The 27,425-nt window shown below is 32.5% G+C and overlaps 3 protein-coding genes and 1 long non-coding RNA gene across 10 annotated transcripts in view; 2 read left to right on the top strand and 2 right to left on the bottom strand.

Moving 5' to 3' along the window:
- Positions 1 to 2,357, top strand: part of LOC110021503 (probable mannan synthase 11) — a 14,674-nt gene extending 12,317 nt beyond the window's left edge. Inside the window, exons 7-8 of one of the 2 annotated variants that reach the window (XM_020720019.1) lie at positions 1,561 to 1,727; positions 1,914 to 2,357. In XM_020720019.1, the coding sequence (XP_020575678.1) occupies positions 1,561 to 1,727; positions 1,914 to 2,076 (330 nt within the window). In that variant the 3' untranslated portion in view covers positions 2,077 to 2,357. Of the gene's footprint in view, positions 1 to 1,300; positions 1,468 to 1,560; positions 1,728 to 1,913 lie in introns of both variants that reach the window. The other variant, XM_020720018.1, reaches the window with a different exon arrangement.
- Positions 2,358 to 7,513: 5,156 nt separating this feature from the next.
- Positions 7,514 to 9,372, bottom strand: LOC110021506. 2 transcript variants are annotated; one of them, XR_002293661.1, is made up of 3 exons: positions 9,057 to 9,372; positions 8,610 to 8,720; positions 7,514 to 7,780 (listed from the first exon to the last, which is right to left on the bottom strand). It is a non-coding gene; the product is annotated as an uncharacterized LOC110021506 (long non-coding RNA). The 2 variants fall into 2 exon arrangements; XR_002293660.1 differs by having other exon boundaries at positions 8,610 to 8,717.
- A 7,571-nt stretch (positions 9,373 to 16,943) lies between these two features.
- Positions 16,944 to 20,668, top strand: LOC110021502 (glucomannan 4-beta-mannosyltransferase 1-like). The gene is made up of 10 exons (XM_020720017.1): positions 16,944 to 17,113; positions 17,229 to 17,572; positions 17,676 to 17,774; positions 17,871 to 18,123; positions 18,318 to 18,428; positions 18,523 to 18,659; positions 18,880 to 18,993; positions 19,085 to 19,284; positions 19,392 to 19,586; positions 20,113 to 20,668. Exons 1-10 carry the CDS (start codon positions 17,092 to 17,094, stop codon positions 20,270 to 20,272), a joined length of 1,635 nt encoding a protein of 544 aa, XP_020575676.1. The 5' UTR covers positions 16,944 to 17,091; the 3' UTR covers positions 20,273 to 20,668.
- A 199-nt stretch (positions 20,669 to 20,867) lies between these two features.
- LOC110021366 (probable apyrase 7) overlaps positions 20,868 to 27,425 on the bottom strand; it is a 25,254-nt gene continuing 18,696 nt past the window's right edge. For 2 of the 5 annotated variants that reach the window (XM_020719831.1, XM_020719828.1), the window contains 3 exons: positions 23,423 to 23,728; positions 23,007 to 23,089; positions 20,868 to 21,182 (listed from right to left, as the gene is read on the bottom strand). In XM_020719831.1, the coding sequence (XP_020575490.1) occupies positions 23,442 to 23,728 (287 nt within the window). In that variant the 3' untranslated portion in view covers positions 20,868 to 21,182; positions 23,007 to 23,089; positions 23,423 to 23,441. Of the gene's footprint in view, positions 21,183 to 22,971; positions 23,090 to 23,422; positions 23,729 to 27,425 lie in introns of all 5 variants that reach the window. The other 3 variants (XM_020719832.1, XM_020719830.1, XM_020719833.1) reach the window with 3 other exon arrangements.

The following is a 27,425-nucleotide window of genomic DNA, read 5'->3' as shown; positions in this document are numbered from 1 at the left end:
TATATATATATATATATATATAGTGTCGAATGTGAAATAAATTAGAGCTACTAATATAATAAAAATTCATAAGTGCTACTTTTGATGCACAGCATGTGAAATAATTAAGATATTGATTGTTTTTTTAGAAATAGGCAGCAGAAAAATAATCTTCTATCTTCTTTAATATGCTGCTGCTATGTATCGGAACATATTTGTTAATCTTTCACAACCTTATAATAATGTTTACTTCCAGTGTGTAAATATTCATATCAATCAAATCACATATATATATAACTATATATAGAAGTTTATGTATTAGATAAGTTAATGCAAAAGAATTGATGGGTATGTATGTAAATATTTTAATTTTTTAAGAGAAATTATTGTGCACGGAATGCCACCATGTATGTTAATTAGTCTTGACTTTTAATTACTAAAATGAAGGTGACAAAAACTCACCTTACATTAATCTTAGGGGGTGTTTGGTAGCCGGATTTGAGTAGAATTTATATATAATTTAACCTAAATCCAGCCGAACAAAAAAATTAGAGAAAATAAATCCGCACTTTGCTAAAATCCATTAACCATATTTTCACGTAAATATGAATTTATTAAATACCATTATTATATTGATTTAACAGATTTAGCTTATGAAGAAAGTCACAAGAGCAAATTTATGTCAAACATAATAAACAAACTTAATGAATATAATCATAAATTGAACAAAACACTATTTTGGATTTACAACATTTGAATTTGATAAATCTCTTTTAGGCAGCCGTGCAAATCTTTTCAAGAAGATGGCAATGGAGATAATAACAAACAAGGTTACTACATAGATTACTTGATACATCATTTTCTTGTAATTGAATCAGCACAGAATGATATATTTTTTTAAATTTTTTCCATATACTTTATGAATTGGTTTTTCAGAAGGTTTCGATAGGGAAAAAATTCCACTTGATATACAGCTTCTTCTTCGTTGGAAAGATTGTATCTCATGTATGCACGTACGTATTCTACTGCGTTGTGATTCCACTCTCTGTTCTGATTCCTGAGGTTGAGGTTCCATTGTGGGGTGTTGTACATGTCCCTACAATTATTACGCTATTAAAATCAGTGGGCACTCCAAGGTATGCAGGACATAAAATTCAAAACTACATTACAATTTATTACGATTTTGATGAATGTTTAGCTAAATGAATGAAATCTCTTCTGTTTTATGAGCAGCTCATTCCACCTTGTAATCCTCTGGGTGCTCTTTGAAAATGTAATGTCATTGCATCGGATAAAGGCGGCTACTATTGGTATTTTAGAGGTCGGTCGGGTTAATGAATGGATAGTTACGAGAAAGTTGGGCGATGCTACCAAGACTAAGCCATCCATGGAAGTCATAGTTCAGGAATCACAAGATTTAGTTCAAGTTACGGTTAAAGAGCCTCTTCTTATCGAATACAAGAAGCCTCAAATAAGGATTTGGCAAAGGTACTTTATACAATCAGCTAAAATCTCTCTATAAGTTGTATTTCTCACCCCCAACTTTTTTTGATAAAGGCGGCTACTATTGGTATTTTAGAGGTCGGCCGGGTTAATGAATGGATTGTTACAAGAAAGTTAGGTGATGCTACCAAGACGAAGCCATCCATGGAAGTCATAGTTCAGGAATCACAGGATTTAGTACAAGTTACGGTTAAAGAGCCTCTTCTTGTCGAATACAAGAATCCTCAAATCAGGATTTGGCAAAGGTACTTTATACACTCAACTAAAATCTCTCTATAAGTTGTATTTCTCACCCCAACTTTTCTTTAAGTTGATTTCTCCACCAATACTTTACAATCATCTTTATAAAAATATCAGCCACCATGACTATTCCCACATGTTGTTTGCTGTGGAGTTAAATTTTGATGGTTTTGTGTTGTTTGCTGCATTAGATTTCATGGGGCAGAGCTATGGATGGGTGCCTTCCTATTTATGGTTGCCTTCTATGACGTTACCTGCATCAAAAAAGGATATTTTGTTTACCTCTTTCTGCAGTCAGCCGCATTCTTCATTATAGGTTTTGATTACATTGGCACAACCGTTAAAAATTGTTGATGAAAGCGATTCAGGTCTTCATCTCTGCTCAGCATTGTTTTTTTCATTCTTAGATGCAGCATTATTATTGTCATTAACATTTTTTGCCTGATGTGGGGGATTCAAAGAAGGCCAGTGCTTGACAGAATAAATAAGGAGCTGATTATTTTTATTTTATTTAGAGGAAAAATGCAGTATAAATGGACCCTTATCAGATGCTAATATCAGCTGATTTCATTGAGATGTATGCCCAATTGGCTTGCAACAATTAAGTGGAATGTATTCTTGAAGCTGTTTTTGCATTTATGCTGCACGAGAATGACTTGCTTTTCTATATCAAGTGTTGTTTAGTTTTGTTATGTAATTTGGTGTGGTCCACGCCGTCATTTATATATTCGAAGGCTCCAATATAAGTGGATGCGGATTCAGCCCCCGCTCTATTGTAAGTACAACAATTATCACTCATTTTTGTTTATATCATGCATCATTTTGAAAGAATGATAAATCTGTAAGTTTTTTAAATTTACAAATATACCCATTCGACCTAAAATTGTTATAACTTGATCATTTAAATTCCAAATCATACTAAATTTCCACCAATGAGTATCTTCACAAATAAAAGACAAAATCTAAAATCTATTAAATTTGAATAAAAATAATAAAATAAATAATTAATTAAATAATACTAAAAATTTATTTGAACTTGAAATGTTCAAAATTCAGTTCTAAGTATCTCTGTAAAATTTGAGAATCTTTAGATTTTGTTTGAATCTATTTATGAATTTAAGAAAATACATTTAATATTCAAATAATTATAAAATTTATTTTATCTAAAATATAAAAATTGTTTTGAAAATTCAAAATAAAACAAATTTTAATAATAAAAAATTCCAAAAAAATATAAAATGCATAAAAATTCTATACTTTTTTGTATAAATGGTTTTATAAGATCCCTAACGATTTTCTTAAATGGTTTATGATATTTTTTTAAATTTTAATATTAATTAAATATGTATTTATGCCTCATAAACATATATATATATATATACATATGACATTTAACTAATTTCATAATAAATTCAAATAAAAAATCTTAAAATTTGACAAAATACTAAAAAACATACATAAACACTTTCTTGGGTAAAATTGAATATTAAAAAAATAAAAATATCACAATTTGAAGAAAGAATCTGACTACTTAATTTAAAAAAAAACATAGATGATTGTGATGGTTGATGGTGATTGTTGTGTCTGCCCGTTAGTTTTAAATATTAGGATTGCCTGTGCGTCAGATTGGATGTTATGACAATAATTAGTTGTTTTATGACACTTTTCTTCTGCAGCAAATAATGCTTAGGGAAATAGCCGCTAAAATCATAAAAATAAAATTGATATGTTCCTTTTTTTTACAGGTGTTAAAAATAATAATAATAAAAAACCACCTTAAGCATTTAGTTGTTTTATGACACTTTTCTTCTGCAGCAAATCATGCTTAGTGAAATAGCCACTAAAATCATAAAAATAAAATTGATATGTTCATTTTTTTTGCAGGTGTTAAAAATAATAAAAAAAAAACACCTTAAGCAGAGTCAATAGGATTGGGGCCCTAGTGTGCAACATAGTGCTAGATCCAAGTAGACTTTTATGTTGATTTTGTTTTGTTTGTATCTTTGTGAATACTAATATTATTTTGCAGGGTGTTGTTGTAAATGTAGGGTGTCATAGTAAGTGTAGATTTCCATTTACTTGTTGAGTCTAATATAGAGTTAAAGTTTGTCTTAGTTAGTAACCTATGGTTGTCTTGATTGTTTGAAGTGGGAACCGCAAGACAATGGAATGAGGACGAATCACAACAAGAATAAACATCAAAGAAGAGGATAAACCTCATCTTAAATCAAATACAATGATGGACCCCAAAGTAACTGAACACAAACTAAAGACATCTAGATAGTCTAGTCGATTGACAAGTTTGTCTTAGATCTAGTAATTATTACCTTCTTATTTAATGAATTTTATTGCTTTTGTTGTTTAAATGTGTGTTAATTATGTTCCGTCTCCGCTTAAATTTGTCTCTTTTTTTTTATGTTTATTGGCGAGGTTTTCTTTATAACCTCGATCGTTTCTAATATGCTCTTCAAAACTAGTTTTACCATCCTTAATTAACTCAAATTTAATTTTTTTTAAAAAAAAATCAAAACTCATAACAAAAATAAATAAATAAATAAAATAACATATTGCATTCACACCTTATAAACATCATAATATTTATAGAATAGAATAGAGTAAAAAAAAAAAAAGGTGATTATTAACCCTTCAATTTAGGATTAGACATGTAAAGATCGCCTTTAGGTATATACATATGTTGATTTTTTTCCTTATCTTCAAGCCCTCACTTATTATAGGGCAAGGGATGGTCTCTTCTGTAGAGATCACCACCCTTATAGAGTGAATGCCTTTACATACTAAACTTGGCCATGCATCATCAAGGACTACATAAATATAACTCTAATGAAATAAAATCACATAGTTTAAATAGTATAATAAAATTTTAAATTTGAAATGGTGAATAAGAATTGCTTTGCATTAATTCTTAAGCATTTGCATATCAATCATACCTCAGAAATCTTGATTTCATTAATCAAGTTGTAAGACATATTTTCTGTCTCTAACAAATAATATCAGTCATAAAAATCTACTAATCTTTAACTCATAAGACTACATCCGATAGAATAAGTGAAGACTCTCAGTCTCCTGTCAATAGATCTTTCTTTATTGTACATCCTTTTTAACAATCCATGAAGTCATCTATATTTTTATAAAATGAAATAGGATCATTTATATGCAAAACATCTAATTTTTATGCGTTCACATATCAACCACTTAAAGTTTGTTTTCGGATTTATACCACCCAAATATTTAGTACCACATCTAGAATATAACATTTTAACTTTCGAAAAATGAGATACACCTTCATGGATGTAAAAATTGAGCTTTAGAAGTTAGTTGTTTAGGGTTTTTACAATTTTCAGGCATAAAAACAGCTAAGAATAAGGGCATTTACAAGTTTCAATGGATGTCACCCAATTATTGTGCAATTACGTATCTAACATCTAAACCTTGATTTTTTTACATTTATACCACCCAAATCATTCATACGACATCAAAAAATATTAATTTTTTAACTTTAAAAAAATAAACATGCATAGATAAGGTGGTATGTATGTAACAATTGATGTTTAGGTGTTAAGATATGTAAATAAATACAAAAGAATTGACTGGTATGAATGTAAATCTTTAAACTGAGTGCTCAATAGCATATAAAATTTGGAGTTGAAGATATATCAGAAAAATGTAAAAATCTGAGCGCTCAATAGTAGAAATGTCAGTAAAGATGATATATTGACAATGTTTGCAATGATGAACACATTATATTCTCATAAGAAATATATATATATATACATATATATATATATATATATTATTCATGTTCGATTATGCTCAGCTCGATCATTAAGAAGAACAAAGCATGTTCCGTGAAAGCTCAATTATCTAATGAGCCAAACACAAATTTAACTTTGTTGGGATATTTGCATATATACCGCTTTATTCTTATGTATTTAAATATCTAACACCTAAACTTTAATTCTTACATTTATACCACTCAAATCTTTCGTAGTACATAAAAAATAACATGATTTAACTTTTAAAAAGTGGAATACACGGCTTAAAATGCAAAGGTAAGGTGGCATGTATGTAAAAAGTAAAGTTTTGGAGATAGATATGTAAATACATAGAAAACGAGTTGTATGTATGTAGATTTTCCAACTACCATCCACTACCAAAGAATCTTATATTATTCCACTACTAAGGATGTGGGATGCATTGGCCTTTTGTCTTCTCAGATCTAAAAAATCATGGAAGATTTATATACATACCATACCACTCAATTCCTATGTATTACATATCCAACACCTATAGCTTAAATTTTTACACACATACCACCTTGCCTATGTATGAAAATGTGTTTTTCACTCTTGAAAAGTTAAAATGGTGGTATTTTTTATGTGATATAAAAGATTTGGGCGCCGTAAATGTAAAAAAGTAAAGTTTAGGTGTTAGCTACGTAAATACACAGGAATTAAGTGGTATCGCTGTAAATACCCCAAAAATTATGCCAGGGGTTTTTCATTATGAAACAGAACAGGTGAAGTGAAACAGGAAGGGCAAGACAATGCAGGCAAGACAATGCACAATATTTCCATGCACAATATTTCCTTATCATAGCCGGAATCATTATAATCCTTTGAATGTGGCAACAAAATATGCAGGGGCATTTACAGACATACCCCCACACAATTCATATGCATGTATTTACATATCTAACACCTAAACTTTAATTTTTTACATCTATAACCCTTGAATCTTTCACGTCACATTAAAAATAACGCTCCTTCTAAACAGTGAAACACAACTTTTAAAGCATGGGTAAAGCGGTATAAATGTAAAAATTAAAGTATAGGTGTTTGATATGTAAATACATAGTAATTGTGTGATATGTATGTAAATCTTCCAAATATTAAACTTATTGATAAGAATCAGCGACAAAATCCCATTCAAGCAACCCCATTAGGCAGGATAATGCAATGACCTTAAAATTTTGACAAATGTAGGATCAAAACTTGATCAAGTAATTCGTCAATTTATAAATATAGCCTACATGTTATATTAAATTTTAAGGTATGGCAGTCATTAGAATAAAGATGCCACTCATCCATAATCCATTACATAAAAAGAAGGGCACGTTTACATACATACCACACAACTCTTATTTATTTTCAAATATAAAACCTAAACTTTCGTATTTACATTCATAACATTCAAAACTTTAACATCACACGAAAAACACTACTAACTTTTTAAAGTTAAATACAACTTTTCAAGCATCAGTTTATGGCATCAGACGAAAAACACTACTAACTTTTTAAAGTTAAATACAATTTTTCAAGCATCAGTTTATGACATCAGGGTAGTATGATTGTAAATATCGAATTTTAAGGTATTAGATATGTAGATACATGGGAATTCTGTGCTATATATGTAAATTTCCCAAAAAAAATAGATCGCTCAGTTCATAATATACGAAAAATGAGGCCAACGACCACCATAATCAGAGATAAAGAGAGCGGGGCATTCTAATTCAAGCTCATTTCACAAAATTACAAAGACTTGCTAAACAAAAGGGGCATTTGCATACAAACCACTTAATTCTTATGTATTTACATGTCTAACATGAACTACATAACACTCTAATCCTTAATATCACATCAAAAATACCACTACTGTTAACCTTTTAATAGTGATGTACATCTTTTTGTGCATTACTTTATGACACCAAAGTGTTATAAATGTAAATATCAAACTTGAGTTGTTAGATATGTAAATACAAAGGAATTGTGTGGCATGTATGTAAATTTCCCTAAACAAAATATACTAACATTTGTTCAAAAATTACATAAGCACCTAAACAATTACGTCAAGTACCATAATTGGGACTGCGGGTGGACGCCGGTGATCCGTTTGAGTATCGCCATTGCTTGCATATAGAGCATTTGTCCAATTTCATGCTGTTCTCCAAAGTACAGAGCTTGCATGAGCAGGTTTTATATTTGGATTCCAAAGGTCTAAATTTTTTAGCTTCGCATGCCTCACATATTGGTGCCAATGGCTGTAAAACATAAATCACGCCAAGACAAATAATACACAAAGAAATTATGCAAACATTAAAACTTTGTGCAAATTCAAGGAAGTGAAGGAAATTAATGATATCAAAAGAGTAAAGTATAAAAATTGTCCTCTGACTATTTATATGAGGTCATTGTAGTCTCAGCATATATAAACGTGCCAAATTAGTCTCCAGTCTTTTTTAATGAGGGGCTAAAAGTCCCCCGCGTAGATTATTTTAAACGATATTAAAAGAGTTTGAGGGCTAAATTGACATTTTTATAAACTTTGGACCAAAAGAACCACTTGCAAAGATTTGGGCATCATTTTGAGATTTTTCTCGAAATCAAAACACTTTCTGGGTTGATTATGAATATATAAACCCAATGATTTGAGCCCTTGATCCTATATCAAATGAGCACAAGCACTTCTCCCGTTTCATTTTCCTCAAAATTCCCAGTTTTCAAACACATCCTAAATGTTGGAAAATAACGAACAATATTCAAAGATGACAGGATAACTTACTGCATGATGTAAAACTTTTAAAAAAAAGGCTCATAAAATAATTACAATGCAAGACAGACGTTTTACGTAAGTATAGCTACAACACAGAGGCAAAAGAAAGCATAACTTCTCATAATCATTTATTTGCATATATAAAGGCATCTAAAATAATGTTACAATTTGTTATACAATCAAGACAAGGTTTAAATAAAATGAACAAAAAGGACATTGGGACTAAATTAAATTCAGAACTCCTTCAATTGAAAATTGAGAGACGTTTCAAACTAAAGAAGAACAGATTTTATGTGAGGGGAAGGTAAAGAACAAACCTGATTCAATAGAGTGCACACTTTGCATTCCCATAACAGCTTGCATCATTATTTTCTCTTGCCGAAATAGAATATGTAGGCACAGATAGCGGTCTGTTCCTATGGTTGCTGCTATTGACAGTAGATGAAAGATTTACATATATACTACTCAATTCTTATGTATTTACATATCTAAAACCTAAACATCAATTTTTACATACATTCCATCTTCCCTACGCTTGAAAAGGTGTATTTCACTTTTTAAAAGTTAGAATGATTGCATTTTTTATGTGATATGAAGATTTGGGTGATATAAATGTAAAAATTAAAATTTAGGTGTTAGATATGTAAATACAACAGAATTGGGTGGTATGTATGCAATACACCAAAGTAGTTTCATTAGAGGAGTTGAGAGAGCTAGTAGCTAAACCGCCATAGAAAGTAGAACTCCTGCTTTGCACTACATACCTTAAACTGTTCGAAGATTCTCCGAGTTCTTCTAAACCATCGATCCTTTCCATTTCACGCGAGATTGAACCGCACCACAAATCATCCTGCTTTCTTCTTTCAGCGGCCATTGCAGCAGTTTTTATGGGACTAAGAGCAGACATAATAACATCATCGCCCCCGAGCTGCCTTGGACCAGATGGCAATAGAGCACCGACCCGAGTGCGTTTTTGTGCTGGAGCCATTGCGGTTTGTCGAAGAGATGATTGAGGAGGCTGCCTGGTAAAACCACCCAAGCGTCTTCCAGTACCATCAAATCCTTCTCCAGTACCAAACCCCCTTCGCTACCAAACCACCGCTTTCCTGCAGCCATTCATGAAAACACGAACATCACTTCTAACCATAAATTTGAAAATAAGGCAATGGTCAAATATAATGGAATTGCATCACTCTTTCAATTTCGAAGATTGCATGCATAAGAAAAAGCATTTTTGCATGCATAGTTGTATGGTAAAATTTAAAAAATTTGCAACTACGGGTCTATATGTGATAATTTTCTATCTATTTTGCATTTTAGATTGCTACCACTGTTTTGTTTGATGAACTATTTTTTGTTGCTTTCCAGAATTTTTTTGAGGTTGAAAGTTTTTTTTGCAACTTGATCTATCAAAGCATGGCGTTTCAAGAAAACTATCATCTGGTTTTCTTTTGAAAAAAAATAAATTTTTACAATTCTCACAGTACTTTCAAAGCAGTTGATTTCTCCACCACAATTTTACAACCAAATTTATAAAAAAATTGCAGCTGCCTCAAATAGATCCTAAAACCTAACTTGACAACACATGTTACATTCTTCTCGACAAAACTTAATACATGCATAAATGTTTAAACCCTGATAAACTCGATCCACGATGATTGGTGAAGTGCCAAAATGCTCTTCCATGGATGGATTGAAATTTCGATGTGCATGCAAATGTAGACATTAACCCACAGTGTCAAGCCCCATAACACATGCATGAATTTATTTTTCTTCTACATGCAAATAGACTGAGGCCTCATTTGGCTAAACTTCCAAACCGCTTTCCGTTTCAGATAAAGTCCTCTATTTATTAACTTCTTTGGTTCTTATACTTTTTAAAAACACTAATTAAAAAACTGCATTTTCATACTATTTCATACTATTTTTTCTTAAAACACCTTTCTAACAAACTTTTACAAAATGAAAAGCTCAACCAAACGAAGCTTAAATCATAGAAAAAATTTTCCATGCCGTAGTGCAAGGAATAGCTGTTGAAGTGGGAAACCAACAAAAATTTTGTGATGGAGATCCAAAATCATTCTGTTGTCCTATTGTTTCGGTTTACTCAAATTCAAACATAAGCTAATATGAATAGGATGTCATGTTACTCTGGAAAATTTAGCCAGCAATCTAGTTTTGCAACAAGCAACTAACATTGATTTCTCTTGTAATTCATAAATTCGACTACCAAGGGAGATTTCTCTTGTAATTCATAAATTCGACTACCATCGGAGTCCATAAAGATCATAAGTGAGGGCTTTCATCAGCTTTATTTGTAAATAATAGCTTTCTTAAAGTCCAATATGCCAAATATTTAGAATGGCATGAATTTAATCTAAAAAAACAAGGGAAATTTACATACATACCACACAAATTCTTATATATTTACATATCTTACTCAAAGTTTGATTTTTATGCATAACGTTATGACACCAAGGTGTTACAAGGGTAAAAATCAAACTTTGGGTGATATTTACATACATAACACACAAATTCTCATGTATTTACTTATCTAACACCTAATATCTACAAACATAACACTCAAGTCACATTAGAAATACTATCATGAGTATTTTTTCTTAAAAGAGAAATACACTTTTTCATGCATAGTCGTATGACTCTAAACTGTTATAAGTTTACATATCAAAATTTAGGTGTTAGATATGTAAATACATAAGAATTGCGTGACATGTATGTAAATTTCCCTAAATAATAATGGATCAAATAGTCGCCTTATCTTGTCAAATATATATGGAGTTGGTGATGGTGTGTGTACCTTTCGGAGTTCATCCCATAGCTTATAGAACAGCGCATTGTGAGGGCTGTGCTCAATATGACAAAGCTCATGTAACATTGTGTCAAGCACCTGCTCGAAGGGTAAGAACTCCCAAACCCGACTCGGCCTCCGAAGACGTAGCTTCACCTCCAAACACGATCCCACATTCAAACCCAAAAGCGATGGATTCGCAGGACTTCCTTGAAATTAAACCAGGGTTCAATAATAAAAACCCTAAACCCTAACCCTTAAAAGAGATCAAATGCACGAGAGATGGAGAGTAACAGAGATAGAAAGTTGAAAAAAATGAATTATAGTTTTAGGTAGCACCTGAACTCTGAGAGAAGTTTGACTCGCCATTTACGCCGCCGCATTATAGGTTGAACCTGCTTACTGATGCGATCGAGGATTTTGCGAGCATCCTCCTCTCCTGACTTGTTTAGGACCTTAATCTTCCATACCTTGTGCAGGCTTTCGAGATTCATATCAAATTTTATACGGAGAAACAATTGGGCTAATCATGAGTGAAGGACGCCTGATCAACAAGACTGATTACTCGATGAACTCGTCAGTGAAGCAGAACAACTATGGTCAAATTTAGCTTGATTGTTGCGGCTGATTAAGCTAATTGAAATAATCTATACAGATGAGGTAGTAAGTAGATAAACCCATTAATGTTGCAGGTGCTGTTCAAAATTATCAACCTATCTCCGCGTTTTGGTTGACTTACTACGCGCCATAGTTTGGCGGCTTTAACGGATTTAAAGGAGAGAACAAGCCAACCCTCACCAAGTCGCCGCAACTCCGGCAATCTGTTCATCGGCGATCTCCCGTCACAATTCACGCGCCTCCATTTTCGTCAAGTGATTGGAGCGAGAGGGTAGAGGGGTGAGCAGTTTTCCGTCGAGGGTTTTAGAGGGGGAAAAAATATTAACTCAGGTGGGATCATTACCACCTACGTGGCACTTCTTCATTAGAATACTGATGCATCAATATTCCTGAGCTAATATTTTTTCTTAGAGGGGAGCGGACAGTTATTCGTGGGAGAGCGGAGAGGGGTGAAGAGTTCTCCTTCATTCGTGGGAGAGCGGAGAGGGGTGAAGAGTTCTCCGTCGAGGGTTTTAGGGGGTAGCGGAGAGGCATTTGAATTTAGCCCGAAGATATCGGCTCTCAAAATTTGGATATGACGGGTCACAAGCTAATTTTGAGACAGTTTTGAGGTTGATGAGACAAAAATAATAATAAATTCAAGCCAATTAGTTTCAATTTTGAGCTAATCGGCTGGTTTATAAACTGAAATAGATTCAAATAACTATTCGAGCTAGCCCGTTTTGATTTTTAGCCGGATCAACCTCAATTCAATTTCAAGCCGCTCAGCTCAAAATTGAATACAACAAGTCGCGAGCTGATTTTGAGCCCATTAAATGTCTTTTTGAGGCTGCTGCAGCTTTTTAATAAATTGCAGTGCAACACCTGCCACAGAAAGCCGCTGGGCAGAAGCTACCAGAAACTGGCTGATTGCTTGTGTGTGGGTGTGTGGGCGTTTGTAAATGTCTAAATATGTAAATACAAAGGAGTATGTGTGTGGGTGCTTGTAAATGTCTCTTATTTATGTATTAGCAATTTACAGATATACCACCACCCAGTTCCTATGTGCATTTACAAATCTAACACCTAAGCTTTAATTTTTTGTATTTATACCACCCACCCCAAATCTTTGAATACCACCACCATTTAACTTTTAAAAGGTGCGTACGAATTGAATGGTATGTATGTAAATATTAAATATAATTATAAAATTGTGAATAAATACTGATTTTTGAAGCTGAATATTTCAGCTGAGGTATGCAGCTGGTGTGAAGGACATGCTTGACAAATAGGGGTGTAAATGAGCCGAACGTTTATATTTCGAGCTCAAAAAGTGTGTTTGCGTGTCGGGCTCGTTTGCTTAACGAGCCGAACACGAGCTGTTCACGAACAAAGAGTCATTTTAACAGCCCTAATCATGTAGTCATAAGAGAATAAGTAATAAGGGTTTGAGCAAGCTTTAAAAAATATTATTTATATTAAAACATCATTTGAATCTAATTTAATAATTTTTATTCTTCTTTCTTAATTAATACTTTTTATTGATTATAAATCTTTTGTAGCCTTGTATTTAATTAAACTTTTTAAAAATATTACAAAAAATTTATATATATATATATATATATATAAACTTGATGAGTAGTATTTCGAGCCAAAACGAGCCGAACACAAACAAACACATCTTAGTTCGTGTTCGGCTCGTTAACTTATCAAACGAATTTAACGAGCCGAACACGAGCTATTCACGAACAACGATCCGTTTTGACAGCCCTATTGGCAAATACTTGTCAAAGGAGAAGATTTTCCTCAGCAGAACTATATTGTGAAGGAAGGCAAACTTGCAAGCCACTACCCTCTCAAATAATTATCTTGTTCTTGTTATGTGCCCAAACATGCATCAAGTTCTTGGTTATTGATCAATTGGATTAATGAAGGTCTATAGTAGGATATCTTCAAGCATTTTTGCAATTAGGGAAACATTAGATTTTGATCACATTAGTTGGAGCCTTGGTTAATTACATATCTTTAGTAATGATATGGTTCGGTTAACTACAACATCCCTAATTTTTCATATATATAGTGATTGTTTTTGAATGAAACGAAATTTTTGTCTAGTAATACATGATCAACTTGGTTATTGACGTGTGCTAGAAAATTCACGATGGTAGAGTTGCACATTATTGTCTTAGTGTCGCATTATTATTCAACAAACATTTAGATAAAATAAAACAACCATTAGAAATGTCAGAAGTTCTTACAAGGAAAACTCGTAAAGGGCAAAAACATAGGGTCTAGCCCAGTTGAAGAGATCCACTATAACGTGGTGATTACAGTTATAATTTATTGTCTCACAGGCGAGAAAAGGAGACACAATCTCTTGAGTTACAATGTTAATGCACTAATGAACTTGTCGTAAGAAGTGAACGGTAACGATGGTAATCTACAGAGGCCGGCAAGTAGTAGTGGTTAGTGGTGGTTGGTGACTAGTGGTCGATGGCGGTCAGCGACGAGATGATATTGGACTTCAGCTCACTCTCTAACCTTTAATCTTCTAGTCTTCTTTAGGCTTCTAGCTCTCTTTTCTCCTTTTTTTTTTAAAAGAGGGGTAAGGCTATATTAATAGAATCTCATTTGCAATTAACGAAAGAATATAAACCACTATATTCGGACGCCCCGGAGAGATTTCCTTCGTCAAACGGTGGTTAATGGACAATTTAGTGCCCTAATAATGTCATAATTGAGAGATCTTGGCTCGTTGGATTTGTCTTGTCGAGAAGCTCGATTCGACTATAAGCTTGTTAGATTAGACATCCATTTGACCGTCCAAATATGTTCAAAAATCATATAAAAGTGATTTAATGACTTGATCGGGGCTTGATCTGGCTCACATTGGATTGATTTTCATATTGTTGGGTCCTTCTCTTCGAGCCGATCAGTTTGACTATAAGTTTGTTAAAATCAAAGCTCTATATAATTTTTAATCGAAGTTTGAACGTTTCTCGCTCAAAAGATTGACTTGATTCCTGCAGTTCCTCAAGATTTATGCCATATTATGAAAATTTGTTGATGACGTAACAGATACGAACAATAATGTTGTTCTTAATCTGCTACCAAAATTATTTTTTTAAAGTCAGATGACTCCATTGGTTTTTCTTAATAAAAAAAGGTAAACAATCAAATAAACAAAACATCCAATAAAATTATAGTAATGAACAATTATGGTCCATTGGTCCCACACTTTAGGTTTGTCTTAGGGTGTGTTTGTTTCGGTTGTGGTTGCTGAAAGTTTCAATTTAAAAGTTGTTGTTGAGAACCTGTTGTTTAAGAGCTGGTTTTACAGAAGCAGATGTTCCGTTTGAAAAATTATGTTGTGAAAATGATGTCTGTGAATAAGGGTGCGTGTAAATATGCATTTTTCATTTTGTGATGTCAGAGATTTGAATGGTATGCCTGTAAATATGCATGTTTAGCTGTTAGATATGTAAATTCAGAAAAAAATCAAATTATTTAAAATAAAATTAAAAGTACTTTTTCAAAATGGTCTGCATAAATATTGAATATTTCAACTTCTCCAACGGCATAAATATTGATGATGTTGTCTCTGATTTTAAATACGGACGCAGTTCTGAACCAAAGGAATTCCTGCCGTGGTTTTAAACTCCCATTTCTACGATGCGTGTCAATCAAATGCCGAAGGAGATGCAGTTCAGAAATCCAACCAAAAAGCTCTTCCAAATAGTCTTATAGCTTCTGTTTGGGACAGATAAAGTTTTTAAATAAATTGCTGATAAGCAATTGTTTCAGAAAAACTGCTGCACAACAGCTAATAAAGATAAAATGAAAAATAGTTATTTTGCAGTTGTTTCGGGAGAAATGATTATTCTGCTCCTGTATAGTAATGATGTTTGAAACAAAACTGTCATAATATACCTAAGAGATCTTTTTCCCTTTCTATGTAAAAGTATTCATGCAAAATGCAACATGTTTATGATGCCTGGTCCTCTTTTGATTTGCAATTTAAAGCATGAGAATAGTAGCAGGAAATTTCCAAAAAAGAAGAGGAGAAACATGAATAAAGTAGTGACAAAACAAATAAAAATAAAATAAAAATAAGAAGTTGTGATAAGCATGAAGCCATGAATCTTATGGCATTGTGCCTCATCTTAATTTTTTTTTATAATTTAAATGATAATAAAACAAAAAAATTAATGCAAAAGAAAAATTATTGCAAATTATTGTATCAGGAGGAGAGCTGAGGCTGAAAGGAATCGAATTGTTCCCCAATTACTGATATTGGAAGCTTCTGAAAATGAGGAGATCCAATGCTAATACTTTGTAAACTAACAGCTGCCAATGCACCTTAAGGTTCGATTTGATAATCCTCTTTAAAACGCTTTATTGTCATATAAGTAATTAGTAACTGCACATTGAAATGCAATAAATTTTGTTTTATGAAGTTCTGATGAAGAAATGAAAGGTACTGAAAATGTTAGATATTATTCCATCAATCCTACTTTATATTGAGGAGGATATGATCAGAGTTAATGATCCATCAATTATTTAACTCTCATATAGAGTCATTCATATTTTTGAAAATTTGCATACATACCATACAATTCTTATGTATTTACATATAAAGTTTGATGTTTGCATTAATAACATTTTGGTAAATCTGCATTTCACTTTTAAAAGTAAGTTAGAAATGTAAATATACAAGAATTGTGTGGCATGTAATAACTAATTATAATTGGCATTGCAGTGAAAGCAAGAAAAATAGAAGAAATTAAATTTTGGTAAAGGGCATCCTATGTTAGATTTAGCTCAATATGTATGGCACTTTTTCTTAAGTTGATAAACAGTTCTTTTTTTATTTTAATTTTGGACCTTATAAAGCATAAAAAAATGCAAAAATCAAATGTATAACATTAATAGGCTTCTTGGAAACTATTATTATTATATATTTTATGATTTTATCTTCACTTCTATTGATTATTATGAACAAATGACAGAAATCTCTTTCATACAGCCAATCTCCCCCCCAACTTTCTCCATTATTATTTGCATTTTGCTCTATAATTTTGCCCCAATCAAAAAGCAGAAAATAATGAATGAGAAATAATGAATGATACAGCAATCATCAAATTATTTCTTGGCATTTCTCTGAGGGTGGGAATGAGAGGACAATAAATGTCTTTAAAAAGCATAGAATTTAATGGATAAAACATTTTTAAGCCTTTATGGAGAAAGAACCCATCGTACAAAGAGAGAATTATAGAGTGATATGTCCTTCATCATAAGGCTCCTCCTCTGATGACATTTGATTTGATATAAATTCTCTCTATACTGAAGATAGAACTGCACTATCATTTTGAAAAATTAAAGAATAAGGATATATGGAGGCATTTTTCATAAAAGGTTATATGAAAATGATAAGAATACATTAAGTGTAAATTAAGGTCCTTTTTCATTCATCTATTTTGTTAAGTCATTCATCTATTTTGTTAAGATTTTTTTTTTTTTGCATGTGCAGCCAAGAGGTATAGACCTTTTGCAGGTTCCATGGGAGGAGCATTCAATCTCATCTTCTCGTCGACGGTGACGGTGCTTCCGGATCAATTTACGGTACTATGGAAGCGATTCAGTTCAGAAGTAGTTGTGCCGGTGATAAGGGTGGCAGTTGTTCTTTGCCTTATCATGTCAACGATGTTGTTGATAGAAAAACTTTCAATGGGTTTGGTGAGCCTTTATGTTAAGATCTTTCGTCGAAAACCAGAAAAAATCTATAAGTGGAAGAAAATAGAAGAGGATGAAGAACAAGGAAGCTTGGCTTTTCCTATGGTTCTTGTGCAAATTCCTATGTTCAATGAGAAAGAGGTAAGCAATGTGTGTGTGTGTGTGTGTGTGTGTATTACAAAGTATATATATATATATATATATATATTATATGTAGTAGTGACTGAAATAGAATTTTTTGGAGGTTTACAAACTATCAATCGGAGCTGTTTGCAATCTCGTGTGGCCATCGGATCGAATTATAATTCAAGTTCTTGATGACTCAACTGAATTAATAACAAGGGTTTGATCTCCTTGCTCAAAACTTACTCAGCTGAGTCAACTACAGTTTATACCTACCGTAAAATTAATGCAACCATACTGTTGCTCTGAGTTGCAGGATTTGGTTCAAAATGAATGTGAGAAATGGAGGAGAAAAGGAATAAATATAGATTACATATCAAGAGATAATAGAAATGGATATAAAGCAGGAGCCATGAAGGAAGCAATGGATCTTCCTTACGTGCAAATCTGCGAATATGTCACGATTTTCGATGCAGATTTTCAACCTGCGTCAGATTTTCTAATGAGAACAGTTCCCTTCCTCATCCACAATCCAGAAATTGCTCTTGTTCAAGCTCGCTGGAAATTTGGTAAGAACACCCTTTTTCTTTATATCAATATTAAGATCTAATTACTATGGCTTCAGAAAATATTGGCCAATGTGAAGTGCTCATTATACCTCATAGATCAGTATGTAATTTACACTTATTTTTATTTTATTACAGAATTATATATCAAGACAAAAATAATGGCTACAAAGTAACACTTTAATGCTTTTATACAGTGAATGCAGATGATTGCTTGATGACAAGAATACAAGAAATGTCTTTAAATTATCATTTCAAGGTAGAGCAGCAATCAGGATCATCGACAGTGGCATTCTTTGGTTTCAACGGTACAATATTTTCACCAAAGCATGCATGCAATATATATATATATATATACTTGTCAGAACTAATACAATTTATACAAAATTATTTGAAATGTAGGAACTGCTGGAGTTTGGCGCATAGCAGCTATTAATGAAGCAGCAGGTTGGAAGGAAAGAACAACAGTAGAAGATATGGATCTAGCAGTGAGAGCCACCCTTGCTGGTTGGAAATTTGTGTATACTGGAAATATCAAGGTAATCTTAAACTTGAAGATTAAAAAGAAAAAAAATTGTTTTAATATAAGCAGGATGTTAAAATTCGTTTTTTGTTCAAATGATTGGTATAAGTGTAAATATGTTATCTTCATTATGTGTATATGAAGTTAAAATCATATTATTACACTCAAACATAGAACACAAGTGCTGCTCCATGAAATCATAGGTTCATTAAGAATAAAAATTATATTATTTTCAGGTAAAAAGTGAACTACCAAGCACTTTTAAAGCTTATCGTTTCCAACAACATAGATGGTCTTGTGGACCAGCAAATTTGTTTAAGAAAATGGCATTGGAGATCCTATGGGCAAAGGTTAGGCTTTCTTCTTCAATTATGTATATATCGGAACTTAGAACTAAACTAAGAAAATTTGTTTTACATATTCTATCTCTTATCATTGCAGAATGTGTCCCCACAGAAGAAATTTTATTTGATCTACAACTTTTTTCTGGCACGAAGAATCATCTCCCACATTGTCACCTTCTTATTTTACTGCGTTGTGATTCCTCTCTCTGTACTCTTTCCTGAAGTTCAAATTCCTCGCTGGGGAGTAGTTTATATTCCCACTATCATAACTTTTCTCAATGCTGTTGGAACTCCCGGGTAATCATCACCAAATATTAAACATTTAAAAAAAGACTTCTTTTGAGTCCTATTGATATATGATTTTGTTATTTTAACAATAATATATTTATTTTTATGTATTGCAGCTCCATTCATCTAACATTCTTTTGGATTCTGTTCGAGAATGTAATGTCTTGGCATCGATGTAAAGCAGTTTTTATCGGGCTCACGGAAGCAGAGAGGGCTAATGAATGGATAGTTACAGAAAAATTAGGGGATATGTTGAAGTCTAAACCATTGGTTAGTGTTGTCAACAAAATCAGAACCAGGTTCTGGGATAGGTAATCCTCTTACATTTTCCTTTTTCTTAGATTTTTTTTTCCGGTGTATAATACATATACAACTCTCATAATTGTAAGCCATAAATAATATTCTAGTTGTGGGATTATTTTTACAATTATGCTCAATTTAATATAGTTTTTTTTTAAATATAGCATCATGTAATCAATTTAATATCTTCATAAAATTTAAAAGGTTGAGATAATATGTCATTTAGGAAAAAGTTTTGGTCATAATGAGTCTCAAATTCATTGAATAATTTTATGATGAGTGAAAATAATGAATAATCAATTAAATTTTCTGTTAATCTTCTTTCAAAATAAATGTAATGATTTATATATATGCATTCCAATCAAGTTTGAGTTCTGTTCCTTTCAGTGATATTACAAGATCTCAATCATTAATCAGTGAATTTATATGTTTCAGATAGTTTGCCATTGATTTTTTTTCCCTTTTACTCATCCATTTTAAACATACAATATATTTTTATTTTATTTTATTTATATATATTTCCTTAAATTTTGGCAGATATAATTTCTGGGAGCTTGGAATTGGAGTATGCCTATGGGGATGTGCATCATATGACTATGCTTTCAGAACTGACCACTACTTCGTATATATCTATCCTCTCTCAATTTCCTTTCTCATAATGGGATTTGGCTATGTGGGAGCTTTCATCCCCAAGTGAAAATCAGAGCTCAAAGCCAACTTTGAATCAAAAAAAAAAAAAAAAAAAAAAAAAATTCTTTGGGCTTCGGAAGATATTTTTCCATTCTTTGGATATAATTCAAGATAAAAATAAGCACAGATATGTTGCATTATGAAGAATTGGAGTTCAGAATGACAGATTTATATGAAGACATGGGAGAGGGATGAATGTAATTTAATTTGTTTGGAGTGTTTGTTTTCTGCCAGATCAAAAATCACTATAATAAGAATAATTGATTTTATGCCTTCACGTCTACGGGCTAAAACGGTTCTCTTCCACCCCTTTTTTTTTTAATATCTAATGAAATAATAGTTCATGAAATTATGAGCCACAGGTCAGTTTAGGGCAATTGTAATTATTTATAAAGTGGCAGCAAAATAGTAAGAAAATAATCATTATTGCTCTTGTAGCCATCATACTCTTAAAAAACCACATTATAAAGAAGCACAACTCACCATAACATTTTGAATTTGAAGCCTATAGGAATTTATCTAGAAATCTGATAGAACTTTAAACCTGACAAAAGCCCTTCAAAAACAAAGCATATAAATTAAATTAAAATTAAAAGCTGCCATTAGATACAACTCAGTTTGCAGGGAACATTATTAAGGTTCCAAAAAATTTGAAGCAAATTCTTTTAAGTCTCACAACAATATAATGGAAAAGAAAAACCTTCTAGAGCAGGTGAAGGAAAATTTGTGCACACGTTTTGCATACCTGCTGGGCAAAATATAGCAGCATTAGGTTCTGAAGTTCTCATAAGAAATCTTAGAATCAACCTACATTGTTCTTTTTTTTCAAGGTAAGATGACTGCTTGAACCCGATTCCTCAGGATTCTTCACTTTGCTTCGAACTAATGTGCCGCATCTTGAAGCTTACAGTCATGAACTTGATATTGATAAGAACAAAATTATTTGCTTTACTGATTAATATGTTACCAATAACCACTAATATTAAGTGTGGAAATATTAACTAAGAGGCATAATTTCAACAGTTTATTTGTGGCCAACAACTAAGTAACATGAAAATAAACTAAAATTTATTTATTTTTTAAATATGTTTGGCATGTTTTTATTTTTTATTTTTTTAAAATAACCTTTTTGAAAAACACTCAAAACGACTTTTCTAGTGTTTAAAAAAAAATAAAAACATGTAAAAACTATACCAACCAAACACGCTATGGAAAGTTTTATAAAAAAAAAAGCAAAAAAAAAACAAAAATAGAAAATAAAAGTCATGCAGCCCTAAATAATTTTGAAATAAACACATTTGTGTTATTTAAGATTCAAGAATAACCTAAAAGCAAAAGCAGGATGAACAGTGGGACATACAATACATATTCCTAAAATGTATCTCAAAAGGGTTGCATAACTAAAAAAAGATTAGCTTGGATTGCAGACAAAACAAATTTCAGGGCTGTTTGGTTGCAAGATTTAGCGACAATTTTACCCAGAATTTAAGCTAAATCTTTGCAAACAATTTGTAGAGCCATAAAAATCATATTACTTTCTTAAATGCCCCTTCACTTTCATTTAATCTAAATCCTGATTTAGAAAATGGGATAATTACATAAAGACCACCAGAAACATTGATATTTGCAAATTAACCACCCAAGTGATTTTTTTGAACTGCAGTGCAAAACAAATGTATTTACGCGTGTCAAATTAACCACCCAAGTGATTTTTTTGAACTGCAGAACAAATGTATTTACGCGTGCCATTTGTAATTGCCCCTTAGAAAATCCTAGGATAAGTAGGATTTACGAAATTTGAAATAAATATATTTCGTAGCCAAACAACCTCCAAATATATGTCAAACAAATCACGAGGATTTAAGTATAAATAGAATCTACCATGCTAAACAATTGGGAACTTTACATACAACCACATATCTAACAACTAAACTTTAATTATCATTTGTATAGCACTAAAATCCTTAACATCACAGCAAAAAAATATCACTAATATTAATTTTTCTAAAGTGAAACACACATCTCATGCATATGTTTTGATGTGATTATAGCAGAAAAATGTTATATAAATAAATATCAAATTCATGTGTCAAACATGTAAATATATATGAATTACTTGGTGCGTATGTGAATTCCCCAATCATTTCTGGTTTTCAGGATTCAACACTCCAGGAATTACTAAATCTGGAGTAATAAGATTTACTAAATCCTACTCGAATTATATACTACTTGTATAGAAAGACAGCATAAAAGATATACTAAAAATGGTCAAATGAAGCAACAAGCACAACTACTGCATTCTGCATGCTAACAAAATGGGATTGTTACATTCAATGTTATTCTTCAATTTAATAGGAATTTGCTCACAAAATGTTACTTTAATGGCACTCTCAGTATAAATTTCATTGATTCGTTGATCTCAAGCTATTCTTGGCATTTCCAAGCCGTGAATGCCACAAGCAGCTACTGCCGAAGTCCAAATAAACGAACTTCAAAATCATAGAATAAGTCTAAAACAACCTACTTTAATATAAATTTTATTTCCAAAGTTATCTTTTCAAAAAATATACCATTTTGAACCAAAAAATCTTCCTTGGTACTACAACCAGGAAGCCACGAACAACATTAACCCTAAATATATAAATTTTATATAAATAACTAAAAAAATAAAAATAAAAAATCAGAGTAAAAATGATAGATGATGACCAGCATTGAAGCTCCGCATGTTAAAAAGCAAGCACCTGAGAAGTTAAGGCTTAAAAGAATACTCCAATCATCCAATATATGCACATTGGTGGCTCTGGTTTGTTGAGATTGGTCATACCTGCTTAAGAAGCAGCACTTTAATATACATGCAAAGTCTATGAAGTCGACCCTATTTATAGCATTTCAAATATACTACAAAGTAAACTGAATTCAAGTTTGTAATTCCGAATTTCACATAAAGAGCGGCATCCTTGCAAAACCTACTCGCTGTCAATATATATATACAAATATATACAAAGATATATACACATTTATGTGCATAGATATGTGTATATATCTTTGTATATATATATATGTGTGTGTGTGAGTGTGTGTGTGTGTGTATATGTATGTATGAAATAAGAAATAAAAGAGTGTTAATTAACCAAAAGCAAAGAAGGCAGACTCATACCTGGCTTGTAATCTGTGTACTAAACTTTCACCATGTGAGCCTCAATCGATGAAATAAGGTCTTCTCTGGATTGAGATCTCCGACTCTGAAGCATTTGCCCCCTGTTTGGACTCCAAAACGGCCTACTTCTATCACCAAATGGAAGCTGAAGCAAGCTTCCAGAGGAAATACTATGTGAAAATCCCAACGGATGGGAAGAAGGTTCACCAAACTGAATGCTGCCACCACTCAACCCAAACCCAGTGGCAAAAGGATGTTCAGAGCCAGCAACAGTTGGACTTAGTGGCATCTTTGTTCTTCCATCACCTGAAAGGAGGAGAGATGTTAAAATAATAAATAAATAAATAACATCAAAATGTTGGGAGAAAATGCTGGGGAAAACCACCTGTACAAGAGTGACGATAGTCCCAAGAAAAGAAAAAAATAATTTAAAAATATATATCAAATAAAAAAAAGAACTTTCAAGATTCAGTAAGATCCACCAGCATCTAGAGAGAGATAAATGATCCACTGGTTAAAAAAAATATATAAGATATAATATATTTGCATACCCCAAATATTCCTTTTACCTCACTAGATTCCCCTTACTACTCTCTCTCTCTCTCTCTATTTCAAAAATTCAAAACACAAGAAAACCTCAAGAAGAAATAACATCAGTAATTACATTACATACATGCATATTTCAAACATACATATGATCATATACTTGATATAAGCTTCCCTTATTCTACTTCTCTATAATGCATAGTACACAGTTCATTTGCCTTCAATCACCAATTGGAAGCCCTCACACTATATGTCACAATCTCTCCGAAAGCCACTACCTGTAAAACAAACTAAACCTGTAGAAGTAGGAGAACAAGGCGATGCAAAGAAGCGACAGTGTTCATTTGAAATTATATCGAGCTATTGTAAAGTTTTATATGAAAAGTCATGTTGCTATTGGTGTACATCTGTAAGGTATTTGACTTGGATTTGCTGAGATGAGGAAGTTCATTATGCTTGGACGATAGAGATTGGAAGAGTTCATGTAAGTTGCATCACTATTTCAATTGAAAGCCCTCAAACTTCATGTGGTCATCTCTCCGAAAGCCACTAATCACCTCCTGCTATGAGACCCCTGGATGCTCTCCTTCACCAGGCAAAACCATCGACCACACAAACTCGAAGTCCTTCTAGTCAACCTCAGCAAGTATAACAATGTTTACCACATCCAGTTAAAAATAGAGAGGAGAAATAATGTTTGATGCTTGACCCTAAACTCTCCACCAATGATAATGTCGTCGAAACCTCTTCCCAACAATGTTTACCACATCCAGTTAAAAATAGAGAGGTGAAATAATGTTTGATGCTTGACCCTAGACTCTCCACCAATGAGAATGTCGTCGAAACCTCTTCCGTATTCGACCAACTGGGTCCTTGCTGCCCTTGATGGCATCCACAAGAAGAAGTTGAGAGAATCCTATGTTTGAGTTCATCTTCTTTTATTAAGCATTGTGTGGTGATAGGTAAGAAGATCTTAAGTTTAGCAGTCACCGAGCATAAAAATAAAAATTAGAAATGGTCTGAATTCTTATCCAAATTTTTTATAGATTTAAAATGACTTTAGAATCAAACATCTAATAATCTTACTTGGAGATTAATTATCTAATAATCTTACTTGGAGATTAATTCATGATGTGACATCCGCGGAGAAAGGAACATCTATGTGTGGCACCTACCCTCAATCAACTATAAGGGAAAATGAGACTTTGAGTGCTTCAATTGATCAGCAGTAAAATTATCAGCCGTTACCACTTTGTTTTATTGTCATCCTGCTCATTTCTCTTATCATGCCCTCCTTAAGCTCCCATTTGATAGAAATGTTGACCAGCATAAAATCTCCAAAATTCTTCGCACTTAATTTCATAGTGAATTCACTATTATAGTATTTGTTATCATATACAAGATGTCATATTGGCTTTTCTATGCTGTCACCATAACACATTTGGTCACCTTTCAGGAATTATAGCAGAAGGTTGAGACATAACCTTCTTTATCAAGCTCTCAAAAATAGATATTATGTTTCTCTTCAAGCTAAGAACAAGTTTTAAACTGTGAAGCTTCCACATAATCCCATTAACAATCTTGGTTTGTTGATTACATAATCCCACAAAATAAAAGAGTTCACCATCAACAATCCCCTATATAATAGTTAAGTCATAAATTATTTGTGTGAATTATAAAAAAACAACACCTAAAGAAAAGTTCCAGAACTCTATAAACCTATGCACTCATCATAGATCACTTCACATATAACACTCAAGACTTATCTTCATATGCTCTCAAGATTCAAAGCATTAAAATGAACTTCACCAAATTGCCATTTCCTAATATCCTCACTTAAAATTAGTCAAGAATATCATCGAGTTTCAACTTCATAGACCTGCACGAACTACTGACAACAATCACAGTTCTAGAACTAAAGATAACAATCTCAATATACAAACTTCTTCATTAAATTTGAAAACAACTGGGCTTGAGTAACTAATGACGGGACTAGACTCAGCTGAGTCACTGTGGAAGTGCCAGCAACAAACTCGAAAATAAAAAAAAAAATCAATAAAATATGCCTTGCTTGCCATCAAAGGCTTCTCATACATACATGGAAAATTTTTTATCATGTCAGTTGGGATCCTCACATATGTTGAAAACGGCACTATTTGCAGTAGCAGGTTTACAACTATCAACTTCTTTTTGTCTAAGAGAAATGCCTCATTTTGCAACCCTCATTAGAGTTATTCATGTGTAAAGGAGCATTTTAAAATTTGGTTTGACAAACCTACAAATAAAATCAAATTCTAAACATGTCCCAAAACAACTCTGATGAAACACCTGGTGTCAATCACAATCAACTCTACCTTGTGAATCCCTTGCCAATTTTGTCTCCACGATCAATCAGATGACAATTGACTTATCATCCAATTCCACTCAATTTCAAGCCGATCAAATCATCACCGAGAAACCAACAAGATCACTTCAAAGCATATCCACCCAAGTATCTACTTTTCCCTTGACTGAACACCAAAGATTACGCCATAATGTAATGACACGCCTTTACACAATCCAACTCTTGAATAATTGCAAATATATGGAAAACTATGAGAGCTAAGAGTCCATAAAGCTTGACCCTTCCCTCCTTCCTAAAAGAAAATTTAAAACTATCCCTCTTCCCCAACAGTAAATTAAGGTTAAGGCTAGAAAGCCCAACCCCTTTTTTTTTTTTTTTTTTATGTCTCCTATTTTCCGCCTAAAGAGGTGTAAAGTATCAAAGTTTGAACTTAGCCTCGCCATCGATAAGCTCATTAGTTGACCACCGGCCTATTTCTTGTGAACCAAGATATTCTTGTTGCCCTTTATGTCATCCACGAAATTATCCTATGTTTGATTTAATATATTTTTATAATCCATCATGTGTTGATTGGCATGAGATGAATTTGTTCTCAAGTTTAGTAGCCATTAACTGAAAAATCAAAAAACATGGGGATAATTTCTTTTCCCACTATCCCAAGTTAACCTCACCATGTCCCTCTCACCCTCTCTCTCTCTATGGTCATCTTTCCCCACTTAACCCTTGAGCTTCCTTCATCTTCTTTACCTCCATTAGCTTTTGCAGCAGTGAGAAGAATCTCTCCATCATGCTTTGTAACTCCACGGCAAACTTCTCTTCAGTCGGTATCCAAAATGATAGTTCAATGCTAAAGGAATTTGTTGAATCGTCCCTAAATCATAGCATGTTTTTTATCTCCTTCTCACAAGCATTTGATATCTTGCTCTTGGTTTTCTCCTGGTATATACCCCCACAAATCCGCACCCATTCTATCAGAAGTGAAAGCGACTGCTTCCTGCCGTTATAAAATGAGAGACTTCTGTAATCTGACAATCTTTCCCTGTTGACATATAGTCACACACACTTTATCAATTGTGTAATATATATATATATATATTTATATATATATATATA

This window comes from Phalaenopsis equestris, unplaced genomic scaffold (assembly GCF_001263595.1).
Source record: "Phalaenopsis equestris unplaced genomic scaffold, ASM126359v1 Scaffold000134, whole genome shotgun sequence".
Taxonomy (NCBI): Eukaryota; Viridiplantae; Streptophyta; class Magnoliopsida; order Asparagales; family Orchidaceae; genus Phalaenopsis; species Phalaenopsis equestris.
This window is presented reverse-complemented; position numbering and strand designations above follow the sequence as displayed.